The sequence below is a fragment of the Prunus dulcis genome, chromosome 5 (assembly GCF_902201215.1).
Source record: "Prunus dulcis chromosome 5, ALMONDv2, whole genome shotgun sequence".
In the NCBI taxonomy this organism is placed as follows: Eukaryota; Viridiplantae; Streptophyta; class Magnoliopsida; order Rosales; family Rosaceae; genus Prunus; species Prunus dulcis.
This window is the reverse complement of record NC_047654.1, coordinates 11610627-11625285: the sequence shown is the minus strand read 5'-3', so window position 1 is coordinate 11625285 and position 14659 is coordinate 11610627. Positions and strand designations below refer to the sequence as shown.

Below are 14659 nucleotides of genomic sequence, written 5' to 3'. Positions count from 1 at the left end.
TGAATGCAATGCATGTAACCAAGCTTTAGAGCATGGTCAGGTTTGCTATCCTGCATATTTCCAATGCTTGTCGCAATGTCTGAGGAGAAGCCCTATAATTACTCAAGTTCAATTTTAGACTTAAGTCCTGAAACCATCATTCCTTGCTTGTTATCTTTGGAATCAATCATCCAATCTAAGAGCTTCAATTGCACATATGAAGCTTGGACTTCGGCTACCCTTATCCCCTTAATTTGTTTGTCTACCGCCTCCCTTGGTGAAACCAAGGTCTCATTTTGATCCATGGTTCCCTGCATGTTCATTACATCCAATCCAACTCTAGGTGATGTTGGTTCAGTTACTACAACATCAATTTGATTTTGTACCTAAACACTCCTTTTAATTTGTTTTCCCAATGCCTCCATATTCGTTGTTGAATCCAATGTCTCCTTCCCATCCCTTGTTCCCCGCACATTTAGAACATCAAATGCAACTGCAGGCAGTGGAGGTTCAACCACTTCACATGAACCTTTAATTTCAATTTGATCATTTGGTAATTGTACCACACCAATCCTTTTAACTAGCTTGACCCTTCCTCTATTTTCCTTGATGAACCAAACGTGTCCAGGATCACATCTTGTGTTCCCCGTACATTCAATACATCCAATGCAACTATAGCCGGTAGAGGTTCAGGCACTGCACAACAACCTACACTTACAATTTGATCATTTTGTACCAAATCACTCCATTCCATTCACTTGATCATAGCCTATGTATTACGTAAGCCAACTAAGCTCTCTCTCACATCCCTTATTAATTGCAATCTCAGTATACTTAACCGTACATGAAGAGATTCATCTAATCTAACTTGATCACAATTATTTTGATCACAACCCTTAAGTCATGTGATGCTCGCTCGACCCATTTCCTCATTGGACATCCTACAAATGCGCATTTGTAGTGGTTACTACAAATTGGAAAACAATTGAAAATGTTAAGTTCAGAAAATATTTGCTTGTAATTAAAGCCCTTCACCAAAACCCAAAAAAAAAAAGAAAAAAAAAGGCTTTTATAAGGTTGTAATACTATCTAAGCAATTAATACTACTCCGGACTGTGTACCTTGAATTTGGACTTCCTTTCAATATATACTTTTGTTCCATATTTCTTTCATTTATACTCATCATCTAGGTTCTCAATATCACTTCTTGTCAGCACCAGAAGTCTAGGTTTTCTAACAATTCTACCCCCAAAATTTGATGAGGTTTGATTGTTTGCATTTTCTACCTTCCTACAAAAGAATAACCATTCTACATATTCAAAAATCGCTATATATGACATATACACAATCCTCATCAGAATTGTATGAGGTTTACCGTATTTTGGCTTCATGATCACTTTCATCTGCAGCTCCTCCTAAATCTATGATTAGAGAGTTTTGCTCAAAAGCATCCTCTCTAATTGAGGTTAAAGAATTCTCATGCATTGTGATTGACTCAGTTTTCGGGTTGGACATTGTTGGGAGTGATAGATCGAAGATTTAATGTGAAGAAGCTGGAATTGGTTGAGAGGTTGAGTCTCTTGTACAATGACAATGAGGATGGTTGTGACCTCCATTGTAAACAATTTTCGTAATCTGTCCATCCAATGATTTGTCAAGGTGCTTCTTCGTTCAACAATTAGGATTTGTGCACCTGCAATAAATACGCTGATATTCATTCCCTTTCACTGATTTCTGCCCATATTTTATCCAATTTAACCCATCATTTAACGTTAGTTCGCTCACATACTAAGACAATTGAGTGCAATGCATGTAATCAAGCTTTGGAGCATCGTCAGGTTTGCTACTCTGCATATTTCCAAAGCTTGTCGCAATGACTGAGGAGAGGCCCTGTAGTGACTCAAGTTCAATTTCAAACTCAACTCCTAAAACCATCATTTCTTGCTCGTTATCTTTGGAATCAATCATCCAATCTAAGAGCTTCAATTAGACATCCGCAGCTTGGACTTCGACGACCCGTATCCCCTTAATTTGGTTGTTTGCTGCCTCCCTTGGTGAAACTAAGATCTCATTCTCATCCCTGGTTCCTTGCATGTTCATTACATCCAATCCAACTCTAGGTGATACAGGTTCAGTTACTGCAACCTCAATTTGATTTTGTACCAAATCACTCCTTTTGATTTGTTTGCCAATGCCTCCATATTCGTTGTTGAATCCAATGTCTCATTCCCATCCCTTGTTCCCCCGCACATTTAGAACATCAAATGCAACTCAACCCAATGTCTCATTCCCATCCCTTGTTCCCCGCACATTTAGAACATCAAATGCAACTGCAGGCGGTGGAGGTTCAACCACTTCATATGAACCTTTAATTTCGATTTGATCATTTGTCAATTGTACCACACAACTCCCTTCAACTAGCTTGACCCCTTTTTCTATTTTCCTTGATGAACCAAACTTCGCCAGGATCACATCTTGTGTTTCATGTTGTCACGCCCGATCCGAAAATAAAGGATATTCCAGAATCAGGGTACGTGAATTGAAATAAATAAATAAAATACTGAAATTTTAGTTTAAATACATTACCATTATATATATATTATAATAATTTTACAAGTGTACAAGATATAAATAAAAGTTGATCACTCTAAACTAATCCAACTTCTTTGGTTTTGGCTTTGTCTTGCCCACTAATTTATCTGAAAAACAAAATAGGTAAGGGATAAGAAAACCACCGCTCAGTGAGTAGATTATGTAAAATGACATGTTCGTGAGTATATTATGTAAAATGTCATTCAAGCAATGTTATTTTACACACTCAAGAAAAATATAAAATTAAAAAAATACACAATCCAAATTATATCACATCATTACTTCATATCGTGGTTATCCATCACTTTTTCATCGAAATCAACCAAAAAATTAACACACACAGGGGAAAAAGAAAAAAAGGTGAAAAATTAAATCAAATGAATTTAATTTAGTATTAGATACAAATTTGGAGATAGTTGAGCTACAAATTATGAACCACATTTTTTAGGTATGAAATTATTGACCACATTGACCGACATGTTTTTGTTATTCTTACAGTCGTCCATAGTTTTAAATGCATGGACACTATTTCATTTGATCTCATGGGTAGACAAATCAATAAATAGTGTTTTAACATTGCACACCAATACAAAAGAGAAAAAGAGAAGAACACAATGAATACATTTTTAGATTTGGATAGAATCATTGAATTATTTACATATAAACTTTTAATTGCTTAACTATTTGAGGGAGGATGATTTTATTTTCTTTCTTGTTGGAATGAGAACTTATCAGAGATCATTTTCTGCTCCATGTCCATTGCTTGCTGATTGTCTTTGGAATCAATCATCCAATTTGAGAGCTTTAATTGAACATTTGCAGCTTGGATTTCAAGGGCTCATTCTCATCCCTTTAATTTGTTTGTTTGCCGCCTCCCTTATTGAAACCAAGGGCTCATTCTCATCCCTGGTTCCCTGCATGTTCATTGCATCCAATCCAAATGTAGGTGATGCAGGTTCAGTTACTATAACATCAATTTGATTTTGTACCAAAACACTTCCTTTGATTTGCTTGCCCGTTCTCTCCATATTCGTTGTTGAATCCAATGTGTCATTTCCATTCCTTGTTCCTCGCATATTTAGAACATCAAATGAACCTTTAACTTCAATTTGATCATTTAGTAATTGTACCACACCACTCCCTTCAACTAGCTTGACCCCTTCCTCTATTTTCCTCGATGAACCAAACTTCTCAAGGATCACATCTTGTGTTCCATGTACGTACATTCAATACATCCAATGCAACTGTAGCTGATGGAGGTTTAGGCAATGCACAACTTACACTTACAATTTGATCATTTTGTATTAAATCAGTCACTTTCATTCGCTTGATCACAGCCTCTATATTATCCAAGAGTGCAATTAGCAAAAGATGTGAGAGAGAACTTAGTCTTCTTAAGTAATACAGAAGCTGTGATCAAGTAAAACTCATTAACTTTAATTCAAAATTAAAACTCCAGCTGGCCAAAAGCCCAAATGTACAGAGACATTTGAAGCCCAAACAAAGTGAATGGCCGAACGTCTGTGAAAACATCGCTACTCTAGAATGAAATGTTCATAGAGGGAAAAACAGATGAGGTTTATCTAAGCAGCCGATGTGGGATTGCAACCGCTTCATAAAAATGTAAAAACGATATGGGATTGCAACCACTCCCTTGTCCACCGGAAAACTAATCATCTCTGAACTAGAGAGAGACATCTGATATGCATCTTTAAATCTCTCTCTCTCTCTCTCTCTCTCTCTCTCTCTCTCTCTCTCTCTCTCCCCACCTTGGTCAATCTCAGATAATTAAATCCTCTCCACCCTAATCAGTTTGTTGAGCATGGTAGCAAGTTCTAATTCGTAATTAACTTAATAACATCAAGCATTAAAAGGATGTTTACTCATGAATTCGTCTTTTATCTTCTTATCGGTCTTATTTTCAATCCAAGTGATACATGCGATCTGGAACTCTACCTTCCTCTTTCAGTTGCTCCCTCTAATTCTTATCCATATAGGTTGAAGGATTGACGGTGCTGTAAACTACTATTTGTTGTTGCTGCCCAAAAAAAAGAGATTTGTTTTGTCAATTTCACGGGTTCTTCTTCCTTTTTTGTTGCACTTCTCATTCAAAACAGTCCCCCTCCTGCCCATGGCAACCTAATTTCTAATCCAACGCAAGAAAAAAAAAAAAAAAAGAAAATTATAAACTCTGACTCAATTTAGAGCTTACTTGTAAACATTCTTAGCAATAAAAATTGCGCTAAAGTTGATATAAATACTACTTTAAACTCTAGAATTACTAGGAATCCTAGTCAAAAAATGAAAATAACAAATCCTAGCATCACTAGGAGGAAATTAAACTCTAGGGATCCTAGTATAAAAACTAAAATAACAAACCCTAGCGTCTACGATGAAATTAAACTCTAGGATGACTAGGAATCTTTAAGAGATATTTAGTGATATACTCATTTCTAGCACTAATATTTTAAATAAACTCTACACAATTGAATTTCTATAAAAAAAAAATCCAAAAAAAAACCCAAAAAATGACACTTATTGAATTTAATATTAATTATTAAATTACTTTGATGCCCTATTAAGTGTTTGGGTATTTTTATGAGATTTTGGAGTTTGGCTTGTTTTAAGAAATTGATGGCGGTTTTGTAATTTATAAGAAGTTAAAAGCTTTTTTGTTATGTTGTAAATGAGCTTTGGGTGTGTTTCTAAAGTCCATTTCTTATAGGGTATTTTTATAATTTGGGCCCCCCCATATTGGGTATAATAGTGAATCTCCCAATCCTTAATTGAAGTATAAAAGGGAAAAGAAAAAAAAAAATCCAAAAAATCGATTGAATAATTAAGTGTTAGTTATTTTATTATCAAGTCATTCTCTTTCTTTGGATTAATAAAAAAGAAATTGTATTAGTCACAATTTTTGTTGTCAATCGGTTTCTCAATGAAATCATCTTTCACTATTTCTCCTTCCTTTTTCAAAATTCGAATCCTCCTCTAATTAAAATAAGTAAATCACCTCCTTTCTGATCAATAAAAAAAATTATTTATGATGTAATGAAGAGACCATAGAAGAGATAACGATTACAAATCTTTCTAAAAATCTTTAATAATTTATTAAATATAGAACGGACACGTATTTTCATATGCGCATGAATTTAATAGCATGGTAATTGAAGACTTGAGAGAAAGATGATATACACTAATAAAGGGGAAAAAAAATCATAATCTCATGATAATACAATTGTTTATACATGAAATAAAACAGTCAAGAACTCATGGAACAAAAAAATATTCATTAATAACCGTAAAAGCAAATTATGTACCAAAACAGATCCCTGCCTTTTCTTAAGGGAAAAAAAACTTACAAGAATCAAATGAATGTTAAGGCACTGCACATCTTGTGTGAACCAAATGTCTCCAGGATCACATCTTGTGTTCCATGTTCATTCAATACATCCAGGTCGATGCAGGTGAACTTCAGGCACTGCAGAACCACCTATACTTAAAATTTGATCATTTTGTATCAAATCACTCCCTTCCATTCGCTTGATCATAGCCTCTGTATTACTTAAGGAAACTAAGCTCTCTCTCACATCCCTTACTAATTGCACTCTAAATATATTTAACATTACTTGAAGAGATTCATCTAATCTAAGAAGTTTGTTGGCATATTCATACTTCTTGTAGCTAGCCCACTTACGAATCTTTGAGCACTTGTGAATGAGCTGTGCACCCTTCTCCATAAGTGTTATAAAATTCCCTAGTTCCTCTTTTGAGAGATGCAATACCTTGTTATATTCTACTATCTCTTCTATAAATGGTTTTAGAGAGTCTATCGTGGATTCGAGATACCCGAGGATGCGCTTAAACATCCTAGTCTTGTCCTTCACTTGTATAAAAGCACCAAAGAGCACCCCAAACGATGTTCCTAGAGTAGCCCCTTCCACACCATTCCCTTCACTCCGGTCATGCCCCATCGTTTGTGTATTATTGCTTCCTGAAAACTCCCTCATATTTGTTTTTTGTTGTGCTCTCAGCCCGGCTTCCTCTTGCACTTTCTCTAAATCAGACAATCTTTTGTCTAATTCATCTTGATTGTCGAGGATTTTCCTAGCCAAAAGCAAAAGACCAGAAAACATATTCTCTGTTTCAATCTAGAGCTTACTCGTAAATATTGTTAGTGATTAAAATTGCACTGGAGTTGAAATAAATACTACTTCTAACCCTAGAATTACTAGGACTCCTAGTCTAAAAACGAAAATAACAAATCCTAGCATCACTAGGAGGAAATTAAACTCTAGGAATCCTTTTCAAAAAAGGGAAATAACAAACCCCAGCATCACTTGGAGGAAATTAAACTCTAGGATGACTAGGAATCTTTAGGGCAAGTGAGTAAATCAAAATAGAAATGGGGAATTAAAATAGAAAATCAATTGGAAGTTCAACTGAAGAAACATGGCAACAGAAAAATCAAACTGCGAGACGAAATCTGTCTTAACTTGAATTAAAAGCTTTTGGTTTTACTGTTCTGTTTATTTTCATATCAAATCATAATCTCATGATAATACAATTGTTTATACATGAAATAAACAGTCAAGAACTCATGGAAGAGAAAAAAAAAAACAAAAAAATATTCATTAATAACCGTAAAACAAATTATGTACCAAAACAGATCCCTGCGTTTTCTTAAGGAAAAAAAAAAAATACAAGAATTAAATGAATGTTAACAAGGAAAAGAAATAAAGTCACCCCAGGAAGACAAAATAGTACATTAATTAACAGCTATTTTCTTTTTTTCTATCCACCTCTTCTTGGCATTCTGAATTTCTTCTTCCCTCATCCTCAAGAGTTCGAGAAGACATTGATGATACTGCACATCAATAGCAACAAGCTCCCCCTTCAGCTCATCATACCGATCTTTGTCCACTAGAGACAACTCAGATAAGGAGCAAATGCTTGACATGTCAGGGCATGCGTCATTCATAACAACAGAATCACCAGAACCAGCTTCATAGCTCTTCTCCTTGAGTCTGGCCTGAACCATACAATCCGGACTGGAACCGTACCTATCTGAACCTGTGCAGCGTTCATCAGAACTGTACTTGGCCGATTCTGAAACGTTGACATTACATGAGGCAGTAGGGACGCCATACTGGGCTGAGCAGGCTGAGGTATCTGAAATCATTGTTGCTTGGTTATCTTGGTCTTCTGCATATGCCAATGGTGACAGAATATTTTGATGTGCAGGTTGATCCCCACATGAACTGTTAGCTCCACATGATGAACTTTCGGATGAAGGTTTCCAGCCTGGTACAAGCTTCATAATCAATTTGTCAATTAACTCAGCTATGACAGAGATATCTTCGTGTGAAAGATCAAGTTGCTCAACCATTTCCCCAGCAATTGACATTGCAGTATCAGAATCAAGATAGAACTTAAAATGGATATTCCTCACACGACCTGTATAGACAAATAACATTCAGGTTCACTTCATGAAAAATAAGGGGAAACAATTAACCCATTTTCATGGCAGATGCACTTACCACAGGTATCAGCAATGCGCAGAGTTAAAGAGACGGTAGTATCCGTATTTTGTTCAGCTCTTAACCTGAACTCATTATTCTCTGTGAACCTCCAAAACTCCAGAACTGAAGAGTTAGAAGTTTCATTGACACTTTTCCTACAAGATCCAATAGAAAACTTCTGGTCGTTAGTATCTAGGTCCATAGGGCGAGCTTCAGGCTGTGGCAAGTTCACCAACTTGGGCACAAGATTGGGTAGTTGCGAAAGATCACAACTACGCTCCTTCAAATTGTCAGTTGCAAGGAATGGATCTTTCAAGAGCTCTGTCGCAGTCAATCTCATAGATGCTGGAACTAGACACTTCTCTATGAACTGCTTGACTTGAGGACTTTCCACTTTACTGAGTGAAGCAGGCTTTATACCCTGAAACAAAGTTATGAGAAACATTAGGCAACTGCTTAGTAAAACAAAAAACTGGAGGAAATTCATAATGCAGGCGATCAGAAACTTACCGAGGTAACCTTCCTGTAAATTTGTGCTGGATTTTTACATTCGCTATAAGGGTATTCACAAGTCACCATTTCTAACATGCACATGCCAAAAGAATAGATGTCGACAAGTTCATTGTATTCCTCATCATAAAGCTCTGGAGCCATGAATTCCGGGGTGCCAATTACGCTATGGGCAGTAGGCTGCTGCATGACTATCGCCAACCCAAGATCTCCAATTTTAATTTCTCCATTATTTCCATTAACAAATACATTGTCACACTTCAAATCTCTATGAATAATTGGAGGATTGTGTGAATGCAGATAGTGCAAGCCTCGAAGAATCTGCCTTGCCCAGTTCTTAATGGCCTTCATATCAACATTCTTATGCTTCCTTCTGTACCTAAATCCAGACCAGTGGCAATTAGTATTTGGTAATGTAAGCCACGTAAAAACATGAATTGCTATAAATAAAAAAAGTCGGCGAAACTCACTGCCTTAAACTCCCGGAAGTGAATAACTCTGTTATCATGTTGATGGTCTTGTTCTTATCATCAACCCAAGAGTTATAGAACTTAACGATGTTTTGATGTTTTAATGACTTCAGAAGATGAACCTCCGAATACAATCTTTCAAGCTGTTCTGGCGACTGCAGAACATCCTCAATACTCACTTGGCACCAGGCTACTTCTATTCCTTCAACCTCATCAAATGCCTTATATCTACATTTTACAGAGCATACAAATAAGTTCAAAAATAAATTTGCAAATGAGAAAATTCTGAGAACCTTAGAAACCAACAAGAAAGAAACCAATTCAGAAAATGGTTAGAGAAGCATACACAGTCTTGAATGCTCCCCTCCCCAACACTTCGTCATACTGGAGGAACAAACACAAATTCATATAAGAATTCTATCACCAAATCAAGAAAAAAACAAAAACAAAAAAAATCAAGCAAGAAGATGAAAAATTCTATCCTAAAACCAACACCATGCATTTACAAACAAACAATTAAAATTCTAAAATTAGAGAGTCAAAAGAATTCGAAATTGGTACCCGCAAGTATTTCCCAGTCGGATCTTTCTCCACAACGCCGCCATCGTCACAATCAGATTTTCCACCAACCAAACCACTACAGGAATCCATAACGAAAACAATCTCCCCAAAGAAACAACTTTGTTTGTTCTTCAGAGCGAAAACACAGAAAACGATCCTCGCAAATCCTATCAAAGCTGCTTGCTTGTACCCCCAACCGGAATCAGAAGAAGACGGTGTTCAGAAAATGCCTCGCAAGCCACGGAGTACGAATCGACCGCCGATCGAAGACGAAACCTGCAGCCGATAAACCACATATCCCTGAATTCCGTACCCGAATTCCGGTTCGCGACCGAGCTCCACATTGTTAAACCTATCCGAGACTCAGCCATGGCGCTCTCTGCATCATTTGGGTTCGCCACCAAATCAAGAAACGAAACCCGAAATCCTTAAAAACCGCGAGCAGGGCCTAATTGGGGATGCGGAACCCTACAGAAACCCTGTAAACGAGAAAGCGAGCAACGGAGAGAGCGAGAGAGATTGGAGAGGGAAGCCTAGGGATTGGGAACGAGGGAAAGGGACGAAGGAGAGGTGTAAATGTAGGGCTGGGGAAGAAGACATCGTTTTGTAGTTGGTTTAGGATTTTGGGGATTTTGATTGGTTTGGATCGAGAGATTGAGTCCTTCTATGATTAGATGGTACACGCTGTCCTTGGGTGGGATTTGGACTTGGAAAATAATTTTTTTTTTTTGGGGGTTTTTTAAGTTTAATTTAGAAATTAGGAGAGTGATTAGGGAAAGACAGCTCAGCTAGGAGCGTTGTATTTTATTTTTATTATTGTTTACTTTGACGTTCTAGAAAACCTCCCTAAAAGAAGAAACTAGCATTCTTCTAGCTGGCACTATATATTCCAGATATTATTTTTTGATAAATAAATTCAAATTAAATAAATGTATAGGGTAAAACTTGAAGATGTGTTGATAAGTGATAACTTTTGTGGTGAGAAATTAATTGGATTTTGAGGAATATGTGTATACTCATTATTATACACATGTATGTAGGTGTATAATATGTGAATAATATAGTTGTGTTAAAAAACGAGTATGTTTTCATAAAATTGATTAGTGTGCCAAAAAACGAAAGTATTTTTTTAAAAAGGTACATATACGCAATTTTTTAATTTCTATCTTTTCTGATACATGGATTAAATGACGTGTGCAACAAGGCATAATGCTTTTCTGCACATGGTAAAATTTATGTATTTTTCACACGACGGTAAATGATTTGATGGCCTTGTATTTTGTTTGAACGTAAATGTCTGCACATAGTCCACTCATGCAATTTCTAATGTGTTTGACCTTTTGTATATTTCAGAATATTTGTAAACATTATCCGGGAAAATGGGATAATTAAGCATTTTGTTGACGCTGTGTGAAAATATTTCAGCCCTGATTTCATCATCTTAAAATGAAAGATTACTCTGCTTATGCGTGCATTTTGCTGCAGCCAACGTTCCATTGCTATCTAGAGAGGGAAAAGGTAGATGAGGTTAAGACCAACTTGATTTCCGAGGCCAGTAGTTTTGGGAAACAATCATCACAACTCACCAAACATCACAAACGAATCATAAATCACATCATACAAATGAATGAATGGTAAAGCTTATTCAGATTTTCAAGTCTATATATAACATATAGTCAGTAGTATCATTATTTCAACCCCAGCTTCCATTTTATGGCCGCCTTGTTTGAAAGAATATGCAATCAAGACAAACTACACATCCACCAAGGCAAGACAAAAGAAGAGAAGAGGAGATGGGAGAGAGAGAGAGAAAGAGAAAGAGAAAGAGAGAGAATGGTATCACATCATCTATCTTACCTCGTCATATCATTGTTGGTTCTAATAAAATGGACATAGTTGCTAGTATATAGAGATGCAAAACGGAGTAACCCTACTACATTTTTAATAACACTCTCTGCATTAAACTTCTCTAAGAATTCAGCTCCAGAAAAAGGCTGGCCTGAGGATGCAACCCGGCTTCTTTCAAGGATAACAACAGCTTCTCCGGTCCATATACCACTCGAGGGAAGTTAGAAACCAGACTGTAATTCTCCACATCTAAACAACCCAAAGAATCAACATAATCATAGAGAGTTTGGATTTTTGCACTACTGTCGAACCTCCTTTCCTTCCGTTCTCCGGTTGGGAACCTCACCACAACCTATTTGTTCAATTATAATTCACAAGCATGCATTAATTACACACGGAACTCAACATGTAAACATATGATAGTAGTTATCTGAAATATCAATACATTCAAAAGATACAAGAAAATGATAAGGGGCTAATGCACGAGGGATTACTTGTGTAACATTAGGTCCTTTTTCAGGTTCAGAACCAAGCGACAAGGCTTTCTCCTGCCGCATCCTAGCTAGTGCAGCCTCTTTCTCCGCAGCTTCACGTGCTGCTCTTTCACGAGCCTCTTCTTCTTCCAAGCGCTTCCTCTCAGCTTCAGCTGCTTCTCTTTCCAGACGTTCTTGCTCTTCCCTCCTCTGGTTTTCCCTTGCCTGAAGCAAAGGAAGATAACAATGAGGCAATGGGAAAATAACAACAACCTAAGAGCTTTATAAAACCTAAGTTTTTTGTCTGTGACGTGAAAGGGCAAAGGGAGCATGCAATTAGGTTAAACTTTAAACATACTTGATCAGCTTCAAGTGCTGCTCTATAAGCAGCATCTTGCTCCTCCCTTAAACGAATGTTGTTTCTCCTTTCTTCTGCATCAAGCCTTGCTGCAACAAGAACAGGTGCACTTTCTTCAACCACTCTGTTCAATATTGCGAGCATTTCTTCAGGAGACTTGGGCCCCTCAACCTGCCAAACAAGACAAAGATACTCATTAAGGATAAAATGAACAACAAGAAGTTGTCATCATTCATATCTAGTTACCAGAAAGTTGAAAGGAAAATAGGGAAATGGAAAGGAAAAAAAATGCACACACATCAAAGTCAAAACATTATCATATACACTAAACCCGCTTACAAAACGTCATGTTTAAGATGCATAAGGAAAACATGTTAAAGGTAAGGCATTAAACAAAACGCTCATACCAAGCTATGGACGTGCAGAATTTACTCGGTAAGAGCTTATTTAAACTCAAATAGCTCAATTACAAATTTTCCATCCACCTAAAGTCCAAAAAGAAACAAGAATACAACAACAACAAAACATAAAAGATTTAGAGAGAGGGAAAAAAAAGGACGAAGAATAAGAAAGCTAAACTACAGGAATAGGTTGATGTCCAACCCCGTTTCCACTGTTGACCATTAACAAACCACCAAATTATCGTGTTTCTGCTAAAATTACTCATACCAAAGTGAACATGCTAAGCAATGTTTCCATGCAAAGTTTCTGCTAGCATTACATGAAAATGGGATGTTTGTAGCACTCTGAACAATCCGAATAGGGAAAGCCAATGAACTCAACCCTTAGTTCAATAAAAAGACACCGGTTTGTAACATTCCCAGTTAAACCCCAGAATCACTACTGCTGACACCAGTTAACTCATTTACAAGAAACAGAAAGGAGTCACTAAAATGAGTCAAACGTGTTCTTTCAGTATGTCATGCTGATAACCGATGAGATAACCACCCAAATTGGAACTTTATCTCTCGAGAGAGCTAAGAAACCTTCATTTTCTAGCTTCAGTACGGCCTAAAAAGATACAATGACATACATGCAATAATTGCCATTCCTAATTAAGCCTACAGAGCTATGAATTTCGTATAAATAATTCTAATACGAAAAAAAAACAAACAAACAAAAAAAGCAAGCAAAGAATCATTTACCTGTTGAAGCAGCACGATCCTCTGGTTCGTGGAGGCCATAACGACGGCACAAAAGGGGTATCTTGAGGCCTTCAAGCTATTACTCATCTTAAAGCCTTCACTGGCCCGAATGCTCCCTCCCCACGACACGAAATTCTCGTTGATAAACGCCACCAAGGTCTCGGAGCACAGAGTCCTCTCACAAAACAACGGCGTATCAGGATGGTCCGGCGAGTGCAAGTACACGAACATCAGCTTGAACGAGTTCCTCGACCTCTGCAACGCGTCCATAAACCCTTCGCTTACGAAATTCGGCCTCCTCGTCCCGTAATCCCTCTCGAAACTCGCCACGAACTGCATCGCTTCATTCGCCACCGCCGACACCGACACCAATCGGGCCGAAGACTCACCGTCCCGACCCGACCCGATTCCAATCATTCCGAGAGAGTAGGAGAGCACTCCGCCCGCGGCCCACAGTCCAAGACCAATTGCGCCGGAAATCAACCCTAAACTACCAGAAATTACGGAAATCGGCAGAGTGATGATCTTCCAAGCCAAACCGGGTGCTGCGACAGCATTTGATGACGGTCCAGATGGATGCGACGGTTCTCCGCGATGAGAAACGGAGTATAGACCACCGCCGCCACTGCCGTCGGGGACTGTGGAGGTGGTGCCGGAGGCTGGATTCTCCGGCGAAGGTGTGTGGTTCGTCGTGGTGGTTAAGGCGGAGATCGCGAGCTCGAGGTCCCAGCCATGGGCGGTGAGGATCTCCACGCACAAATCAGGGTCTTCGAGGCCTGTGATCGCTTGAAAATACGCTAACTTGTCGTTTACATCAACCATCTCTGTACGGTTAGTGTTGCAGAGATTGGTACGAATCGAAAAGAGAGAGAGAGAGAGAGAGAGAGAGAGAGAGAGAGAGCGAAGAACAATACGACGACGTTCTTGGAATGTTCGTTCTCCGAGAGAGAACTGGGGGTTTATGGCATCCACAGGGAGAGACGGAAGGTCATATAGGTTTGGGTGGGATACCAGAAATAACCCCTACTTCTTAGGAAAATAACGAAATAGCCATACTCTAGGAATTCGAAAATAATAATTGATGTGATCTTCTTTCATCCCTTCGAGCGGAAAACCTTGTATGAAACTTAGTAGAAAATCTTGTATGAAACGGAAATAGAATTAATTTCGTGAAAAAATTATCACGCATGACATACAGTTG

General features: G+C 37.8%; 2 protein-coding genes across 4 annotated transcripts in view; both read right to left on the bottom strand.

Moving 5' to 3' along the window:
• LOC117628562 (serine/threonine-protein kinase WNK8-like) overlaps positions 1-10293 on the bottom strand; it is a 28838-nt gene extending 18545 nt beyond the window's left edge. Inside the window, exons 1-6 of one of the 3 annotated variants that reach the window (XM_034361046.1) lie at positions 9635-10293; positions 9420-9457; positions 9074-9301; positions 8604-8982; positions 8112-8514; positions 7225-8028 (exon numbers count right to left, since the gene is read on the bottom strand). In XM_034361046.1, coding sequence (XP_034216937.1) covers positions 7340-8028; positions 8112-8514; positions 8604-8982; positions 9074-9301; positions 9420-9457; positions 9635-9724 — 1827 coding nt within the window. In that variant the 5' untranslated portion in view covers positions 9725-10293 and the 3' untranslated portion in view covers positions 7225-7339. Of the gene's footprint in view, positions 1-7224; positions 8029-8111; positions 8515-8603; positions 8983-9073; positions 9302-9419; positions 9458-9634 lie in introns of those variants that run through there. The other 2 variants (XM_034361047.1, XM_034361048.1) reach the window with 2 other exon arrangements.
• A 965-nt stretch (positions 10294-11258) lies between these two features.
• Positions 11259-14441, bottom strand: LOC117628456 (plant UBX domain-containing protein 10). The gene is made up of 4 exons (XM_034360914.1): positions 13459-14441; positions 12314-12484; positions 11977-12180; positions 11259-11834 (listed from the first exon to the last, which is right to left on the bottom strand). Exons 1-4 carry the CDS (start codon positions 14278-14280, stop codon positions 11604-11606), a joined length of 1428 nt encoding a protein of 475 aa, XP_034216805.1. The 5' UTR covers positions 14281-14441; the 3' UTR covers positions 11259-11603.
• Positions 14442-14659: the final 218 nt, after the last annotated feature.

Coding starts and splice junctions, on each gene's coding strand:
- LOC117628456 (XM_034360914.1), bottom strand. CDS start 14,280: ATGGTTGATGTAAACGACAAGTTAGCGTATTTTCAAGCGATCACAGGC. Junction 12,181..12,313: donor CAGCACTTGAAGCTGATCAA/GTATGTTTAAAG, acceptor CCTTTGCTTCAG/GCAAGGGAAAACCAGAGGAG. Junction 11,835..11,976: donor AAGGACCTAATGTTACACAA/GTAATCCCTCGT, acceptor TTGAACAAATAG/GTTGTGGTGAGGTTCCCAAC.